Here is a 19,285-nt window from a genome sequence, read left to right on the forward strand (position 1 = left end):
ACACAGAGCTGGCTGGGTTGCATTTGGGAGTGAAGGAATCCCAGGCCATGCTCCTGCCACGTGCCCGTTGCCCTCACTGGGGAGAGACGCGTGCAAAGACTGCGGGATCAGCCCAGAACAGGACTGGAGCTACAGCTGAGCACCACGGAGTTCTCGATATTGAAGCCGGATCCTCCCCACCATTGGGTGACTGCAGCTCCCAGCAAATTCACCGAGAATCAAAGGAGCTCGGTACCTTTCATGGTTGAGCCCACGGCTCCCCACAGACAAAGGCTTGTATCAAATGCAGCTGTGTCACCGTTGTTCTCCACGGGGCATCAGGATGGCAGCCAGGCGTCACTCGCCCCATGTCCTGAGTGCCAGGGCCAAGCTTTTACCCTCTGTTCACCTCACTTCCTGGCACCCTGCTGATCTGACAGCTCTGTTCTTCTGTGAAATCTTCCCAGGCCCTGGCCTTAAGGGGATGCCATCAGGTTGTAAAAAATATCAAATCAAAGCCCATATCGAGGTGATGCAGGGGGCACCGTCCCTCCTCAAAACCAAGAGGATTGTGTGGTTTAAAAAAATAATAATAATAATCCAGCCTTTAACTCTTTCTTTGCTCAGCTTGAATTGTGGAGGCAGCTGAGCTGGCATTGCTGTTTGGGTCTAGTCCGTTTCACTGCCCTGTTCTCCTGCACTAGCAGGATGCTGCAGGGGCTGGGGTACACACGTGATGGGAGAAAATTATTTGTGGGGTAGGAAATAAACTACAGAGGAAATGATCTTAAAAATCCTGAACCTTTCTGTGTCTCTTCAGCTCCATAAAACCCTGGGCCAGATCCTCTACTGGTGCAAATGAATGTAATCCCCGTGACTCCACTGGCACCTTGCTGACATACACCAGCTGAGGATCAGGCTGTATGTTTTTACCCAACTTAAACTACAGGGATGCTTCAGGCCCCTGTTAAAAGCAGCCCAGGGCTGGCGTGATCAAGTGCCAGCACCCCAAAGAGAAGGCCAGGCAATAGGGAGACTCCCATGTGTGGCTGGGGAGGGGGGGGAGTGACCGGTGGGCTAATGTTGCCTCAAGCAAGTTACCTGTTTTGTTTTGTTCCCCGCTCTGTCTAGTTAAAAACGGCTGGTGAATTGTTGAGACCATCTGTCCTCAATGATTCCAGTTAAAACGTGGCTTGTGATTTAACTCTCTCATCTGAAGATTGGTGCGGTTTGGGGGGTTTCCTTTCCTCCCACCCTCGCTCACGCTTCACTCGTGGACTGGAATTGAAAGGGCTTTAGGAAATACTTCACGTCCCTGGTTCCCCCTCTGGGCCTGTAGAGAGGTGACCTGCTTCCCCTTTGCAGGTGTCTGCAATCGAGGGTACAAATTCTCTGGCCCAAGGGTTGTGTTCTGCATTGTCTTTTTATTCTGAATTTGGCCTGGGCGTGGCTGGCAGGCGCTGTACGGCTAGAAGGAGCAGTTCCTGGCCCCACCTATGACCGCTCTTTGTCGGCACCTCTGAGAATCGGGCCCTGACTCAGACACGGTAACTGTTTAAATGCAGAGCCACGTGGAGACCTGGCAGCGGGCACCCAAGGGCCACAGCGTGGCCACGTGAGGAAAGGGCGGCGGCATTCCCTGCCCAGCACTACGCCGGTCAGCCCGGAGCAGGGGTGAGCCGTCTGCAGTGCTTCCCGCCCCCTTGTGGACTCAGCCCCCCCTGCTCAGTGGGGCGTATGCAGGGACAACCCTGCTCTCCACTCAGGGGCTGGGGAAATTCTCCCGGGGCTGCTGTAGGTTTGTTCTGCTTAACCTGTTGCTGGGTGGCAGGAGTTTAATGCCTCCAAACGCCACCGGCCCTGGATAGAACATGACCCTGCACAAACTTCTGCTGCTGACGGCCCTGGTAAGCATCCCCTCTATTTATAGCATGGCCTGGCTTGCTCTTCTGAATCAACAAGGGGAGGGGTTTTCTGGTCATGCCCATATTTACAAGCCTGAGGGAGGTGGCAGGGGACACTAATCTGCTGCCCGTCTCGGAGGCAAGGAGGCTGCCCTGGCTAAGCCCCATCCCGCGGCACCAAGAGAATGTCTAGGGAGACCTTTGCCTTCACTTCCTCCACCCTGCGTGCGCTGCGCCTGCAGAGAGAGCGGCTGGAGTGGGAGGATCGGCGGAGGGCTCTCTCGAGGCAATGCCTGACCAGGAGGTTCCCACCGGCCACCAGCAGCTCCCTGCTCCCCAAGCCCGCCCGGCGTCCCCGGTACTGCCGGGACCCTGCTGTCCACAACATCCTGTACACCGGGGACCTGCAGACCATCAAGAACATCTTCAAAGACGAGGCTGTCGCGAACGTGATCGTGGAGACGGTCAGCGAGGAGCTGATGTGGTCGGCAGAGCTGGGTACGTAGGTGGGGTTTCTGATCCGGGCTTGTGGCTGGAACAAACCCAGGGCTGAGTGCTGCTTTCCTCTCCTCCGCTGCCCTAGTTAAATGATCCCCACCCCGCAACAGAGCCAGAGACCTTGTGCTCCCAGGGATGTGTCGGTTCTTGGGGCTTTGCTCAAAGTGCGGCAGAAAGGAGCCAAGCAGAGTTCAGCGAAAGCCCCTGGGGTTTCCTGAGTTCCTTGCTCATTCCAGAACATGTGACTTCTGGAGAGCAGGGGATGGGCACCGGAAATCCTGGGTTCCAGTCCCAACTCTGTCACTTAGTTGCTGTGCAGTTGTTGTTCATTTATTTGTATTACGGTAGCACCTAGACGCGCCAGCTGCAATGTGGGTCTGTGCGCTAGGTGCTGTACATACATGTAGTCAGTCGCTCCTTGTCCTGGAGAATCTGCAGGCTAAATAGCCAAGGCACATAAGTGGTGGGAGGAGAAAAACACAGCGGCAGAGAGTTGGCAAAGATGCCCCGGCAGGGCAGCGTCCGCGCCAGGAACAGAGTGCTGGTTCCCTGACACCCTGGCCCCTAAACCCCATTGCCTCTTGAGCAAGTTGCTCCGGTTCTCCCTGCCGTCTTCCCCCTGCCTCGCTGTGACCCTGAGATCACGTGTGCGCCCAGCCCTCTGCTGGGGCAGAGTCACATAGATGAATTCCAGGAAGCCCTGGGGGCGGGAGGGTGGATTATGGTCAGAGTCGAGGTTGGCAGACTCGATTAATGACTGAGTGGAACAGCAGCACAGGGCTTTTTGAGATTCCCCTGCCCTCCTTCCGCCCGCAGGGCTGTGGGTCCTGAGCCCTCAGAAGAAGCACACGTCCCCCTTGCGGATCGCGGCGGCCAGAGGCTATCGGGACTGCGTGAAGCACCTGATTCTGCAGGGGGCAGAGGTCGACGCCGTGGTGGGCGGGAAGGCTGCCCTCCATGACAGCTCCATCCACCAGCGTGCCGAGTGCGCCCAGCTGCTCCTGAACTATGGCGCCAATGCCAATGTGCTGTCAGAGGAGGGGCTGGCCCCGCTGCATCTCTGCACCTCCCCGGAGACCTTGCAGTAAGTGTGGGGGTGGGGGCAGGGCGCGGTATGTCTTGAAGGGGAATTTCTACCCTAACCCACAGATCTATAGTGCAGGCAGGTCAATGACTTGCAAGCTAGCTGGACTTTGGGAGGGGGGAAATGGCACTCCCCCAAGCTCTGCTCACAGGCAGAGATCCACCCACACTGGAGAAACCAACACAGGGCTCCACCTTAGATGGTCCCACTATGCCCATCTTGGATCAGTAGCAAAAGAGGTAAGTGGTCTCATTTCACTAGTTGTCACTAGTCTTCAGAGTTAACAAGATGGATCACACCTCCTTGAGCTATTGTTTCAGGCTGTCTGCAGACATTGCTGCCTCAATTCCTATTTTGACGATTCTATTCCCAATGGTCAGAGCTAGAGGTGTGGGGCCAAAAGCCGTGATGATGTGACCCCCATGACATGGCCACCTCCTAGTTTTTGGGTGGTCTCTGAGCTGCCCTTGCAGGGGCCTGGCTTCCAGACCATACCCTCTGAAAATCAGTGCTCTGCCAGGTGTCAGTTGGAAACCGCCCCCCATAGTCGCTAGTGACTTGGCCTTGTATTTAAATGAAAGCGGTGCTTGCAGAGCGTGAGCTGCAGCCTCCAGGAAGAAGCAGCTGCTCAGCCAAGCAGCGCATGCCAGCCCGACTCACCCTTGGGTCCCAGCTGGCCCGATGGGTCAGCAGAGAAGCTGAGGGCTGTATGGGCCATAGAGACTGAATGTCCCTGTGAAGGTCCACACCCCTAGGGTCAGGGCAGCGTGGCCTAGCAGCCAGAGTCTACAGCACTGAGGTGTGGCTGCCCCGGTAGGGGGGCTTGGGCCCACCCAACTCCACTGGGCCCCAACCCAGGGCCCTAACAGTGGTGTAGCAGCTTGCCACTGACTGAGCAGGGAGGGTCCTACCGAAACACGCTGCGCTTCCGGAGGTACCACTCAGTCACCCTCCCTGGGTCGCTTCCTACCAGAGTCTGCGTTGGGGTCTCCCATGAGGCCCTGGGTCCTCTGTGTTCGGCAGGGCTGGTCGGTGCTGGGGTGCGGGCGGGCCGTGGACGGCTTCGATTCCCGGTGCAGGCTGTGGCTGTGGCTGTGGCTGTGGCTGTGGCTGTGGCTGGCCCCCTGCAGGAGCTGCCCAGGCAGGTCCTTCCCCTGCAGCCTCCCACCCAGAATGAGCGGGGCTCCCTCCCTTTATACCGCTAGAGCGCTTGGAGCATGCCCAGTCTTGCCGGGGGGGCGGGACTTCTGCTGTCAATACCTGGGGCTTACCCCTGTCTGGGCTAGTGCGGGGTAAGCGGAGCCTGTCACAGCCCCCTAGGAGAGCTCCCTCTGGCGCAGGATGGAGGCCCGTGGTGTGACTGGCAGAGAGCTGCCCGGGCTGTGTGTGCAGCCCCAGGGAATCTGCCTGCTGCTCCCCACCCTGCCCCGAGGATGCTGGATCTCCAGAGTCCTCTGACGCTGCCCCTGGGAGCAGCCGGCGGCACAAGACGCTCCGGCCCCTGCCTGATGGGCGAGCGGGTGGTCGCGAGGAAGGCTCGTGCTCCCAGCCAGCCAGATCGATCCAAGCAGAGCGGGGGCCCCGCTGCCGGGCCTGTGATTGCCAGGCCCAGGCGTGCCCCAAATCCCTGTGCCCTGCGAGTTGCACGGGAGTCATGGGGAAGCGAAGAGTGTCCCCGGAACTGGGCTGTTTGTGGCAGGAGCTAGGGGCTGGTGGATGGAGGCAGCGCGAGCCTGGGCCGGGCCCCCGTCTGCATGGAACAGCCCCAGGGGGCTCCGGCCTGAGCATGGGGGACCCCATGCTCCCTGCTGGGGGTGGTGGTCTGAGCGTGCCCTGCAGCAGTGCTGCCTGCCAGTCACCCTCTGCAAGGGACGCGGACTTAGTGCTGAAGCCAGGAGCCACCCCATAGACAGCCCAGTGGAGCCCGACCTTCCCATGGAGCTTGGCTCCCGGCAGCTCGCTGCCCCCAGACAGATCAAAGCCCCAAGTCATCCTGGGAGTGGCACCGGTTCACGCCGTGCCCCAGGGCGGCGGGACCTGAACCCAGCGTGGGAAGGGAAGAAACGGGGAGAGAGAGAGAGGGACCCCCCGGCAGTCCCCGCAGGGCTCGGCGCGGAGGCTGAAGCACCCCGGAGCAGCAGAGGCGGGGGCTGGGGAAGGGTGAGCCTGGCTGTGTGTGTTGCAGGTGCGCCGAGCTGCTGCTGGAGCACGGGGCCCTGGTGAACCTGAGCACCAGGGACAGGCGGACGACCCCGCTGCACGTGGCCGCCGAGCACGGCCTGGAGGCGCACGTGCAGCTCTACCTGTGCTACGGGGCCGCCCTCGCCCACCGGAACCGGGAGGGGGAGACGGCCCTCAACGCTGCCTGCGCCAACGCTGACAAGCCCGCCGAGGCCGAGCGCTACTACAGGGTGGCCAAGCGGCTGCTGGAGTGCGGGGCCGACGCCAGGACGGCCAGCAGGAAGAACCACACCCCGCTCCACAACGCCTGCAGCAACTGCCACCCCCGCCTGGTGGCGCTGCTGCTCCGGCACGGGGCTGCCGTGAACGTCCGCAACTGCGCCGGCTACACGCCCATGGACTGCGCCCTGCAGGCGGTGGAGGAGTACCTGGACAGGCAGCCCGAGAGCATCATCGCCACCTTACTGGACCACGGGGCGGCAGCCATCAACCCCAAGGTGAGGGAGGGAAATGGGCTAAATCACTGCCTGGCAGTCAGGACTCCTGTGGGAAGGCGGGAGTGGAGTCTAATGGTTAGAGCAGGGCTCCTGGGTTCTGTTCCCCAGCGCTCGGAGGAGGGAGTGGGGCCTTGTGATTGAAGGAGTGGAAGGCCTGGGAGTCGGGACTCCTGGGTTCTGTCCCCTGCTTTGCCACAGACTCCCTGTGTGACCTTGGCAAGTCATGTAGGAGGCTCTGTGCCTCAGTTTCCCCATTTCTCACTCCTCGGAATTGTGAGGCTCAGGTAACGTTTGTGAGGTGCCTTGAACTCCTCGGGGAGAAACAAGTCATGTTGTCTAGTTGGCTGAGGGTGACATCAAGAGAAGAGTAAAAGCCGTGGGAGGTGGGGGTGAAATGCATCTCCCTTAATTCCACCTCCCCTCTCCACCCGCCACTCTTGGTTGCTCTGATGATGAGGGCTAACAGGTCTTTTTTTTTTTTTTTTTTTTTTTTACCTCTACCTCCCTGATTCTGTATGAGGCTCCCTTTGTGCCAGGGAGACGAGTTCATGCTCATGCTTCAGGGCACAAACCAGCCACTAACTGTTGGGTCAGGAAGAAACTACATCTATAGCATTACTATCCATCCCCTTCTTGCATCTTCCTCTGAAGTATCTGGAACCAGCCATCAGAGGCGGGATACTGGAGCAGACAGGCCACTGACAATTCCCAGAGCACCTACAGCCTTCCTGTAGGATCCCAAACCCCTTTGCAAACTACAGACCGACAGGGCAGCACAGTATAAATGCAGCCATGCGGTACAGCAGTGTAGGGTGAACTTCACTCAGTGCAATGGGAGTTTAAGTCCCTTCTGAAACATGTGCACGGGGTAAGCTTTGCGTTTGCATGCAAGGAGGGAGAGTTGAGTCCTCCCTTGCTAGGATCTGACCCTGTCACAGCCCTAGAGCGCTGGGACTTCCTGCTGATGGGCCCACATCACTGCGCTATCGTCTCTGGCTCCCTCTAGCTTCGCTGGCACTCTCGCCCTCCTTGTATTTCTCTCCTCCCTCCTGGCCAGTTCACCCTTGTCCTTTGCTCTCTCCCGCCTGGCTCTCAGATGCTGAAGTTCTGCTCCTTGGCCCCCCGTGCCCTAGAAGTCGTGCTGAACTCCTACGACCGGATCCCATCCTGCGATTCCTGGGTGGAAATGGTGCCTCCGGAGATGTGGCAGGTAAGTCCAGCGCGCAGCCCGCTTGGCGCCAGGCGGAGCTGATACAGAGCGGGGAGAGGGGCAGCGTGCTTGGATCTGGAGGCTGAATGGTGGCTTGGCCCCCAGATCAGGTGCATCGGGAGCTGCAGCAGGGCAAGCGGCTGCCCTGGAGGTACCTGCTGGGGACAGAGGGTTTTATACTGCTGCCTAATATGCAGCCAGATGCTCAGTCTTTTGGGGCGGCAGGCGACACATTAGCCATCCTAGTGGCACGTATTCTGCGTAACCTTGAGAATTTGGGTCTTTGGGCAACTCGCCTGTGGGGACCAGACAGTGGGATCTGTGGCTGCGGGACCATCTCCATAGCTTGGGACTTTTAAAACTGGTCCAGATAAAGAAATCCCCTCTCGGCTGCAATCCTGCATTGGCCAAGGGGACTAGATCAGTGGCTCCCAAACACAGCTCGGTACGGGTGAGATCTTTGGAACCTCTCCCCAGCCAATGAACAGGAGATGTGGAGTTAACGCCCATAGAGTTCTTGGTCCTCCAGGTTCTAGAGAGGACTGGGATATAAGTGTGGAAGGGACCTCCCGGCTCATCGAGTCCAGGCCCCTGCTGTCGTAGGCCACCCATCATATCTTCCCAGTCATAAGTTTGTCCAGTTCCATCTTAAAGTGAGTTCGGTTGTTCTCTCCCCCCCCGTCCCCACCTTGGAGGCTGCTCCAGAACCTCCCTCTGATGACTTGCCCCTGTACTCACTGCTGAGCCCTGTGATAGACGGAGCCTCGTTTAATCCTCCTTCCGTCTCGGCAGGAGCACAAGACGTTTTACGACTCTGCTCTCCAGATGACGAACCAGCCCCGTCAGCTGCAGCACCTGGCGCGCTGCGCCCTGCGAAAGCACCTGGGAGCGCGGTGCCATTCCGCCATCCCCGAACTCAACCTGCCCCCGTCTCTGCGGGATTATCTGCAGCTCCCTCTTGAGGGCTACATCCGGTGAAAGAGAAGATGCATCCTTCAGGCGTGTTATTTGGGGAATGGCTTTGAATTGCTGATGGGTGACTGAGATCCCAACGCACCAGGGCCTGTAATATTCTGTCAGTTGACTCATGCCGAGTAGTAGCCCTGTGTGCTACTTATCGAGTAAATTGCTGCTCAGCGGGAGTGCGGTTGGCAGAATCTAGCCCTTCCTGAACATACTTTTGATAACAGGGCTCGGCTTGTGCCAGCACCAGTTTCTACCCCGCTCTACTGCATATAATATGAGGACAAAGGATGCTCAATGAAATTCAAAAGCAGGATACTTTAAAAGTGACACAGCAGAATATTCTTCCCCAGGCAGTACCTGCTTAGTCAGGGGAACTCATTGCCACAAGACATCGCTGAAGCCAAGAGCTGAGCAGGACTCAAAGGAAGGACTGGACATTTAGCTAGAGAACAAGGAAATGCCAAGATAGAATAGTAAAGTCTTCTAAAATACAAGAGTCTCTATATTTAAACCCTTTCCGCCTCAGGCCACGAGCCAAATGCTGATTAATGGGGTCAGGAAGAACGTCTCACTCTGACAGGAACAGGGAACATTTCTTCCTTGTCCCCGGGGCAGGTTATTCCACAGCAACCTTCTGCACTTTCCTCTGAAGCAGCTGATCCCACCCCCTGTTGGAGACAGGACACGAGGCGGGATGATCCCTGGTCTGATTGATGTCCCTGTGGGTTTTTTTTGTTTTTAAACTCTTCTTTCTAAATACCAAGAAGTAGGGTCATAAACTCAAGTCTTGGGGATGCCGGTGCCCTCCGTGCACCCAAAACGATGCCCTGGCTACAAACATGCCAGTAGCTGAAAAGCGCAAATCATGAACGCCGATCGAATCTGCCGCCAGGTCTTGCAATGCCTGTGGCTGAGGCCTGATGCCTGTGGTGTGTCCCACTTCCAAACGGGAGTGCTCGTAAATTCAGCAAGGAGTGGGGTGTAAAGATCTAAATGTAGGGTGACCAGACAGCACCTGTGAAAAAACAGGGTGGGGGGGTAATAGGTGTCTATATAAGAAAAAGTCCCAAAAAAGAGGACTGTTCCTATAAAAATGGGACATCTGGTCCCCCTACCTAAATGGACAGAGCCGGAGGAAGTGCTAGCCCAGAAGCCCATCTTGTTCTGTGTCCAGGAATGGCCAGGTCCTGCTCATTCTGGAGGAGGGGTCAAGGATACCCCCAGTGGCCAATACTGGAATAACCTCCCTATAGGAGACATTGCCTCCTGACCCCTCTGTTAGCTTATGCCTTGAAGCAGGAGCATTTAAAAAATAGCTAGCTCTCTTCATCCGTAAATCTCAAAGCAGTTACAATGGCAGGTCTGCTTCATTACCCCCTTTACAGCTGGGGAAACCGAGGCACGGGGCAGTGGAAGTGACTTGCCTAAGGTCACCCAGTAGGCCAGTGGTAGAGCTGAGAATAACTCCCTACTCGCCAGTCCGCTGCTCTAGCCACTAGACCACATTGTAGCCCTTCCAAGGGATTTTAAAAACACCCTTCTAATGTAATTCTGGTTGTTCTCATTATCTGGATAGGTCCAGTCTCTTTACTTGAATCCTGATTATGCATTTTAATCTCATGAGCTCCAAAACTGCCTGCTGTTTGCAGTAAAATATTCTGTTCTGCTTTTGCACTTTAGGGGCAGCCTGTGTTGTTAGTTTCCCCATGTAAAATAAAAAGCTACAGCAAATATATTTCCAAACAGGCTTGTTTTAAATCTTTTTTTCCCCGCACTGCTGGGGGTTAGGCCTGGGTGCGTGCGCTCTCGTGCTAATGAGCGTATCCCTAGCAGTTCCTTGCGTGTTAGCATGAGCACTCTCCTCTGCTGCTTTGATGCTGGTGTCATCAACTGTTGCACCTTAGAGAAGGAGACATCGGAGAAGGAAAAGCACCAGCGGTGGGTAGTCGAAGCCATTAGCTGCGGAGTCAGGATTGACGCTCAAGGAGAGGCTGCATAAGCTGGAAATGTTTCACCTTGCGCCGAAGCAAGTCAGAGGGCAGCCGCTGGAGAGATTTACGGGTCCCCAAGCGAAAGCGCTGTTACGAATACTCCTCTTAGCCGTCTCCAAGCTCTTCGCAAATGTGGGAAAGCAGGACCCCATTTTAAAGCTGGGGCAACATTAGTGACTTAGCCAAGCAAAGCAGTGGGACAATAGGAATAGAACCCAGGATTCCTCTGCTCTAGCCCCTCTGTTTTCCTTTTTAAGAGGGTGTGAATGTTTCATCCTTTAACCACCACCCACACACTGTATTATCCTTAAAAACCCAACCGGCTTAAAACCTCACTCCAGTGGGAGTTAGATTTCAGACACTTTTCTTTCTGCCTTGGAACCCCTGCCCTAGGGACTGGAGATGGCGGTGAACACGGCCAGGGCCCATTAGAGGGGGATGCCAGGCTGGAAAAGTCCTCTTTGGCAGGGGGTGCTGCACAGCTGATGGCCAGCTTCCTGCAGTGGGGTGATATACAGGCAGTGCCCTGGGCATGGTGAATTCACAGCTTCAGAGCCAAGCAGTTGGAGAAGGAGCAGTGATTTTATCTATGGTATTGCTAGGCCATTTCCATGGTAACCAAGCACCTCCCTATGCCCTTGGGAAGCAGGGCTTTGCTTGTATCCCTGTTCTACAGAGGGGAAACTGAGGCACAGGGAGCCTGGGGGCCAGCAAGAAATAGAACTTAGGGCTCCTATGTCCTAGGACAGCACCTTGACTACTGGGCCATCTGCCCTCTCTCTTATAACTAATAAAAAGTGACAGAGGGGCTTGCACCCAACCCCCAGCTCCCACACCAGACTCTAGCACTGAGCCCCATAGCTTGGAATACCACAGCCCAATCCTCCAGTCCACACACTCCTGGACTTGGGGGAGTCAGGATCTGCTCTTCGGGGTGTGGAGGTGATATGAGGATACCAGCTTGCTGGAGGGGCTCAGAAGCCATCACTCCTACTAGAGAATGGCTGGGTTCAGTACAGGAGGAGGGTTAATTTTCTTCCCCCTCTAAGCACTAGTCATGGGCTGGTGCCACAAGCAGGATAATGAACTTCAGACACTTGTTCTGAGCTGGTATGATAGCTGGCATGTCGCAGAAGCAATGCTGAATTCCGAGGGTCTGGATTTTTAGTTAAAACCAATGCTGTCTACAAAACTTTGTAATGTAGGAAGTGTTTCTATAAAAGCCTGTTATTGGATTAAATCAGACTTGCTCAACTGTGTGCCACAGCCCCTCTAGTGCTAGCAGCTAAGGGAGATTCTCCTTTAGCTCCAGTGGTCGATAGCTATGCTTTTACAGAATAAGCATGAGAGTCCTATTACTGGCCTAGTTAGTGCCATGACATGCTATATAGTGGATCTGTTAGTGACTGGGCGAGCTCTAGTTAGAAATCCACTTTATCTCAAATAGTCTCTCTCATCTTGATGCAAACCCTCTTGGAGTCTGGTGTTTAAACTAGATTTTGGGTTGGAAAGCGAGTAGTGCTACTTTTCCAACCTCTGCCAACTTGAGATGTGACAGCAAGAGTGTACAGAGCTTCCTAACACAACCACGCTTCCTTTTTTGTGGGCTTTGCCCAGCAGAAGTGAAAAAGTTCAGATAATAAGTAAACTACCATCCTAAGGCCTCAGAGTTCACACCTGCTGACCCCTGAATGGGGAATGAATTGTGTCCAGCTACCTGCAGACTCCAGAGGGTTATCTTGGTCACCAGCAATTTGGTTTTAATGACAAAAGCTTAAGAAAACCACCCTGGAAATGCCACAGCGAGACACCTCCGCCCCTCCAGCCTGTCCTGTCCCCCACAACCGCCCCGCCTAGATTTCCAGTTCTCCTTGCCCCGTGTTTAGCAAACCCCTGTGCTTAGCTTTAGTCACTGCCGTTCAGAAAGGCTTGTGCTGTCTTTAAGGAGATGGAATGAAGAAGGTTACTTACCAACTTGTGTCTTAACGAGTGTTTAAAGCTGACAGGCAGCCGGCCACGTCCCTCCCTTTTAATTGAATTCACCACTCTGACTTGCTGCTCATTCCGCATCTTCCCACCAGCTTTGCCTGGAGGACAGTACCAGCCCTGAGGTTAGTCTTCCAGCCTCCCTCCAGCCCCCTGGAACTTACAGCAGCAGAACAAGCAGAGGTGTGACACAAGCGCCTAGCTCAACAGGGTCCACGTCCTTTACTGCAGGGGGTCTGTAGGTGGAGACGTCCCCAGGGGTGCCCTCTCTACAGATCTCCGGGCCCTTTTCATTCTTAATATCACCCTCCTCATTCCCCTGCTTTCGCAGGTTGCTGTGAGCTGGTTATCTTCCCCCAGCGGTGGCTGCATTTCGGTGCTGGCAGCTGTCAACAACTTTGGGATCCTACCCGGTACTTGACAGCGCAGCTGCAACCCTCTCTCAATGCTTTCTAACGCCAAAGAGCTTTTCCTCCCCTTACGCCAAGTCTGGTGGCTTCGCCCTCCTTCCCCCATCCCAGCATCTGGGGGGGAAGCCTGGGAGCGAAGGGGAGAGGAGGGAAGTGTCAGTGCACCAGGAATGCTGGCTCGAGGCCCAGCTCTCGCAGCAGGACACGCCAGCCACCTGACAGAGCCGGGCAGTCTATTTATTGACATCTCCTCAGGTTGGAGATCCAGCAGCTCTGGTTTTCATCACGTCAGCATCTTCAGGCCTGCCTCGGCCTAACAGCTGCAGCCTTAATTATTTAGCGCGGTGACCTACTTCCCGCTGCAGGGACAGGCTCCTCGGCGGCCCCTGCTTCCACCAGGCCAGCTTTACACAGGGCTCAGCGGCTGTGCATCAGCTGCAGAATAGCCAGGGACGGTCTTCTTGTTCGGGGTTTGTACCGCACCTCACGCAAGGGGATCCTGGTCCACCACTAGGGCTTGTAGGTGCTACTGCCCTACAAAATTGAGCCTTTAAGCATGTGGGGGGAATACCCTAAGCTTATCCTTCCCCTCCCAGGGCTTCACACCTCTCCTCCCCCGCGGGCACTGAACAGCGGCAGCAAGGCATGTTGGCTCTCTCAGATACTCATCCTCTCTACAATCTTCAGTGTCCGGATCTCACAACGCCCCTGTGAGGCAGGACCCCAAGGTCTCCCGCTGTACGGGTGGGAACTGACGCCCCACAGCGATTCCGTGACTTACCCAAGGTCCCACAGAGCATCTGTAGCCAAGCTGGGAACTGAAACCAGATCTCCCCCATCCCATGCCTGTGCCTTAACCGCAAGCCCCCCCTTCCTCTCTAGCAGAAACGGTTTCCCCAGAGCAACAGAGGTAATTACTCTTGACATGGAAACTTAACTGTCGTGTCTTGCCCTTGGGAAGCAGCTGGAAGGGGCAGGATCCATCAGAGAACTTTCTAGTTTTGATTGGACTTTTCTCTGCCCTGTGATTGGCTGTTTGCTCCAGCCCCCCCCTTTCCTGGAGTCACTTCCACAGCCCCTCTTCCTTCCATTGAGCTGAGCCCCCCCCCAATGAAACCCACCTTCCAAACCAATAATAATAATGGAGTTTACATAGCACTTGTCACCACCCCATTGTTCCCGCTGCGTTTTCTGCCCCCACCCCTAGGTGTGTCTGGGCTGTACAGCACCTACCGCAATAAACATGATTAATAATAGCACTTTGGTCAGTGTAGCCTCCTTGCCTCCCGCCCCCGCCCCCCGAGGACCAGGGCCGCCTCTTAATTCCCTCCCTCCAATGGGTACATAGCGTTGGTGTTTACTGGTAAACAAAAGCCTTGCTCCACCCAACAAGTGGCTTCTTTCCCTTCCACTGTGGTCTACTAGGTAGAGCAGGGTCTGAATCTGGCCCCCCTGAGTCCTATCCCCAGTTCTGCCATTCCCTTGCCGGGTGGCCTTGAGCAGGTTGCCGCCTTGCTCTGTGCCTCAGTTTCCCCACATGTGAAATGTCCCTAGGGTGAGAGTTAAACCCCTATAACGAGGAAGGAACAAGTCCCTGGGGCCAGGCTGCGCTCCCAGCCCCACCCATGCTCTGACCCCTGGGGCCAGGGATGGATCCCAAAGGGCCAGGACAGGAGTTCAGGGACCCATCTTTACAGCAAAGCAGACTCAGCTACTGAGTTTGGGGTAACTTTAACAAAATGTGCACTTTCCAAATCCTCTCACTAAACCCCCCATAGTGTAGTCTCACCTTAAAGCGTCTAAATCAGGGGTGGTCAACCTGTGGCTCCTTGTATAGGCACCAACTCCGGGGCTGGAGCTACAGGCCCCAACTTTCCAATGTGCCGGGGGGAGGGGGGGTGCTCACTGCTCAACCTCTGGCCACCCCGGTCTAAATTCTTCACGAAGACCCTTTCTTTCCTGGAACCACTCCCTGCATTCCCATATCAGGGGCTCAGATGTTTCTTTTAACCTGAAGTGTTTCCTAACCCATCTTTGTGTCTAGTCAATAAATAGCCGGGGTTGCTAGGGAAAAAGTTCCGGAGAAGCCGTGCACGCGCGGCGCGCACACCTAACTGGAATGCATTGGAGCAATCACTCGAAGAAGAACCAAATATTATTCAAACCGCAGCGACCAGTTACCAGTCTAAACACGAGCACTTCACTGATCCTTTTAGAACTTCGGAGCAGCACATTATCCTCTATTTGGGGCAAACTTCAGACGTTTCTTCCTCTTGTCTTCTTGGTCCACAATTCTTTCCATCAATTCTAACTTTTTAAGCTCCAATCTGGACACAGAACTCAAGACTCGATACCCATCATCTCCGACTGCTCTTCCTAATGCTCTACAAAGCATCAGCAGCGCTGTCTCATCTGCTCCCCAATTAATCCCAGCAATACTTACAAGTCGACTAATCCTACCTTTGCATTTGTTTGTAATACTGTCTATGATAATAAGCTGACTTGGAAGGGCCAAACTATATACCCAGAATTTTAAAACAACTGCATGCACCCGTTCTCCATAAGATATCAAAGATGAGTGTAATTGATCTTTCTTCTAATGATGATCGTTCCATTTGTTTTAGCTAGTGAAAATTTAAATCCACAAGCTTCTCCCCATTCTGAGACCTCCCTGAGTGCTCCATTGAATCTCTCTCCAACCACTTGATTTCTCCTGTGTTTAACCCATTTAGTGCATCATCCACAATAAGGTAACACCTACGCAGGCCCTTGTGCCGTTTGGCAGATCATTTATCGTAATGTTAAACAAGGTAGGGCTGACAATACTCCCCGTTGGCAACACTATAGATACCTGCTAAGGTTTTCCGTGTTCTGTCCGCTATGGTCCTCTTACTCAGAAAAATCTCTCATCCACCACCAGACCATTCTTCCTTCTATCCCCATCATGGACAACTTATATAACAAACCCTCCCTCCATAGTGTATCGTGCTTTTTCAACATCCAACGCCCCCAGTTACCATATACTCTGATCCTCAGACTTTTTTGTATTTCTGTTTCTAATCTTACAATAAGATCAGTCGCCCCTCTCTCCCCTCCTAAAACTGCGTAGCACTATTTAGGATTTTTTTTTTCACCCAATATGCAACTAGCCTCTTATTCAGGGGTGGCCAACCTAAGCCTGAAAAGGAGACAGAATTTACCAATGTACATTGCCAAAGAGTCACAGTAATACCTCAGCAGCACCCCAGTCAGCTCCCCCACCCACTCCCAGCACCTCCATGTCCACCGACAGCTCTGCTGATCACTGCCGCCTCCTCCCTCCCAGGCATGCAAGAGGCTCTAGGGGGGAGAAGCGAGGGCACAGAAGGTTCAGGGGAAAGCGGGGGGGGCAAGGCCTGTGGGAGAGCCAGGGGTTGAGCAGTGAGCACCCCCCGGCACATTGGAAAGTTGGCACCTGTAGCTCCAGCCCTGGAGTCGGTGCCTATACAAGGAGCCGCGTATTAACTTCTGAAGAGCCGCACGTGGCTCCGGAGGCCTAGACAGCTGTTCTCAGAAGTAGCTTGCCTGACTTCTCAATTGGTATTATCACCGCACACTTCCATTCGACTGCTCTTACTCCTTTCCCCTATAGATTTACGTAACTTTAATAAAATTCTTGCAATCCCTTCAGGTCAGGCTATGTCATATAATGCTTAAATACTATCCCTGGCGCAGTGTTTAACCTTTTATCTATAGCTGTGTTTCAGTTCCTGCATACTGAAGTTTTCATTCAGCACACTGGCATTTTCCCAACCATTTAAGGATCTCACAATTTTCTTTGATACATTTCCTTTCCCCTCCCAAAAAAAAATAATCTGTACTTTGATTCTCATCATTACTTGCTAGGATTTCTGCTTTTCCTTTGTTCAAATTTATCACTTTATCCTCTTCAATAAGATCAGGGATAAAATTGTTATTCTTCCAGGTTCCATTCACTCTCTTAATTTGCTGGTAAACCTCTGACACCTGGGTATCTATTTTCCCAGAATACTTTTTCCATCTCTCTTTGTTAGGCCTCTTCCTAACCCTTTGTGGCACTGCCTTACTTCTTTTAGATGCCCTCGAAGTCTCCCAGTTCGTTGTGGTTGCAGCTTTTCTATACACCTTCTTTCTTTATTCCAATCTCACATTTTTCATGCCACCACAGAACCGGGGTTCTGGTTTTAAGGCAATTCAGTATCTCACAAAATCTACTTTGGGTGCTGCCATAATTACTTTTATTACATTATCACAGAATTCCTCTCATCTCTTACACACTTGTTGCTCAAGCACTCCTCACACTTACTCCTGAAACGCTCATCAGCCCTTTTAAATTCCAAGCAGGAGTTCCTCCAGTGTCTTCAATATCCCCCTCTCGTTCATACATAAGCAGCTTAGGGAAATGATCACTTTCCCTTCCCTCTTTCTTGTAAATTTCCCACCTCTATTTATTAGGTATATTGCTAGTTGCAATTCCCAGATGCAAACGGGAAAAGGAACCAGCAACTGAGCTAAACTTAGCCGGTGCTCCATTATTATTACCAGATTGTGCTCATCAATGGACTGTTCCAAATGCTTGCCATTGCTATCCGACTTTCCACTGCCCCATAAGTCGTTATGGCTAAGGCTACAATTTTAGCATGGGTATTTTTATTAAAAAGTCACAGAGAGGACACAGGCAACAAACGATAAATCACAGATTTACTGAAGCCCAAGTCCCACTGCCTGGGGCTGAATTATTGGCATTTTCAAGAAGTCACAGAGGTCTCGTAAAATCACGGAATCAGTGACCCCCGTCACAGCTTCGTAGCCTTAGTTATGGGCATTCAGATCTCCACATTCAAGATACGAACTCGTTGGCTCTTAATTCTGAGCTCTCCAAGTCTTTACAGGGGTTGTAAATATTATACATCCTTAAAGAGGTATTTTTATTCTGCACTGGTGTCTCAGTAGCAGTATACTCAAAAGTCAGTTTCTTTACATGCATTTCAATATAACTCAAATTTTCCTTTATAAATGAATTCCCCCCCTTCACCTCGCTCTCTCGTATCTGACTCTGCTATATACTATGACCTTAAGAGACAGCTTTTCCATCTTTTAGCCACGTTTCCTGTACACAGATATCAGGTTTGCCTTTCAGTTAAAAAAAAAAAGTCTTTGAGTGCCTGAGCATGTGCTATTAAGCTTTATGCATTCCATCAAAAACACTTTTAACACCATTTAGTTAAGCCACAGTATTGTCCTCTCTCAAAATGGCAGGAATGCACTCTATTGCCAAATTACTAGAATGCAAATACTTTTCTGCTACTTTTATTATAATCTTTATTTTTTCCCCATTCTCCTTACAGTTTGCACAGTGCAAACAGGTCACTATGTTGTAGCAATGTACCTTTCCCCTTACTGGTTTTCTCCTCCTTCCCAGGATGTTGTTTTGAATACCTTTTAGCAGCTTCTGCATAAGACATCTTGTTGATAATCCTCGTTTTGTGTCTGAACATGCATGTTTAGCTACCATACCTCCTCCATAAGCTGTACTGTGCTTATTCACACAGTTGCTACATTTTAGTTCTGCTCCTTCTACATATGAATGCTCCCCTTCACATTTACTTCACACTTTATTTTTACTTTACTCACATTTGCCATGTTACCAGACTTTCAGCACTTATAACAGCTCAAAGGGGAACAGAATATATGGTTTCATCCAAAACATCACCTATCCTAGCATAACCCTGGCAGATAAAGCCCTTCTAAATGCAATTTGCACAGCTGTGGACATTTGCTCTCACCTCCCTCCCACTAATTATTCACATAATGACTTGCCCTGGGTCCCCACCTCTACCTGCTCCATTTCCAGTCATTTCCAAGGGGACCCCATATATTCCCCTACTTGTTTGCATCCTACATTTGGGTGGCTGGCAGCCTGCGTTTATTGTCCCTAGAATTTTAGCATTAAGGCCTTTTTCAGGCTGTTCTTTAGCAATACACGACACCAGCACAGCAACACCCTGTAACCTTCCAGCTCTTGGTAGATTTCCCAAGGCTTTTCCTAATACATCCAGCTATTTTCAAGGGATTAACATGGCTCTTTACCACCTCGCTCAGCTGTAGAGCCCTGCAGGGGACTCGTCCTGTAATCCTGCTCCCATCCCACAACGTCTACGCCCACGTTCTGCGTCTTGAATTTTTACCTGGCGCCTGCTATTGTGGCAGCAGGTCCTGCAGGCCCCCCAGCATCCCCGGCCGGATGCCAGGCTCTACGCAGCACATTGACCATTACCATCATGGAGTGATTTTCCACCCTTCTCTTTGCGCCAACCCTGCCTGAGTCACCCCCTAGCTCTGGTCTTTTCTAATCTGGATCCCTGGCTGCTGCCTGGGCTGGAGCCCCTCCACCTGCTCCCCCCAGCCAGTTCATCGCTGCTACTGAGCGACCCTCCCCTTATATAGCCCGCAATAGCGGAAGCTCCTCCCCCTGGTCCCGGCCCCGCCCCTGCCCCCACAAGGCCCCTCCCCCTACTTCTAGGCCCCGCCCCCTCTGCCCAGCCATCTTGAAGGGACTTT

General features: G+C 53.2%; 1 protein-coding gene and 1 long non-coding RNA gene across 3 annotated transcripts; one reads left to right on the forward strand and one right to left on the reverse strand.

Annotated features, from left to right (window-relative positions):
- The first annotated feature begins 2,068 nt into the window (after positions 1 to 2,068).
- On the forward strand, positions 2,069 to 8,337 carry ASB16 (ankyrin repeat and SOCS box containing 16). Its single transcript, XM_044999537.1, has 5 exons — positions 2,069 to 2,381; positions 3,198 to 3,465; positions 5,651 to 6,143; positions 7,240 to 7,353; positions 8,146 to 8,337. The coding sequence occupies exons 1-5, from the start codon at positions 2,069 to 2,071 to the stop codon at positions 8,329 to 8,331; spliced, it is 1,374 nt and encodes a 457-aa protein (XP_044855472.1). The 3' UTR covers positions 8,332 to 8,337.
- Positions 8,338 to 9,217: 880 nt separating this feature from the next.
- Positions 9,218 to 19,130, reverse strand: LOC123356344. 2 transcript variants are annotated; one of them, XR_006575334.1, is made up of 3 exons: positions 18,359 to 19,130; positions 12,282 to 12,397; positions 9,218 to 9,334 (listed from the first exon to the last, which is right to left on the reverse strand). It is a non-coding gene; the product is annotated as an uncharacterized LOC123356344 (long non-coding RNA). The 2 variants fall into 2 exon arrangements; XR_006575333.1 differs by lacking the exon at positions 9,218 to 9,334 and adding an exon at positions 10,054 to 10,432.
- Between the last annotated feature and the right edge of the window lie 155 nt (positions 19,131 to 19,285).

The sequence above is a fragment of the Mauremys mutica genome, chromosome 25 (genome assembly GCF_020497125.1).
Source record: "Mauremys mutica isolate MM-2020 ecotype Southern chromosome 25, ASM2049712v1, whole genome shotgun sequence".
Classification (NCBI taxonomy): domain Eukaryota; kingdom Metazoa; phylum Chordata; order Testudines; family Geoemydidae; genus Mauremys; species Mauremys mutica.

Coding starts and splice junctions, on each gene's coding strand:
- ASB16 (XM_044999537.1), top strand. CDS start 2,069: ATGTCTAGGGAGACCTTTGCCTTCACTTCCTCCACCCTGCGTGCGCTG. Junction 3,466..5,650: donor ACCTCCCCGGAGACCTTGCA/GTAAGTGTGGGG, acceptor TGTGTGTTGCAG/GTGCGCCGAGCTGCTGCTGG. Junction 6,144..7,239: donor CGGCAGCCATCAACCCCAAG/GTGAGGGAGGGA, acceptor CCTGGCTCTCAG/ATGCTGAAGTTCTGCTCCTT.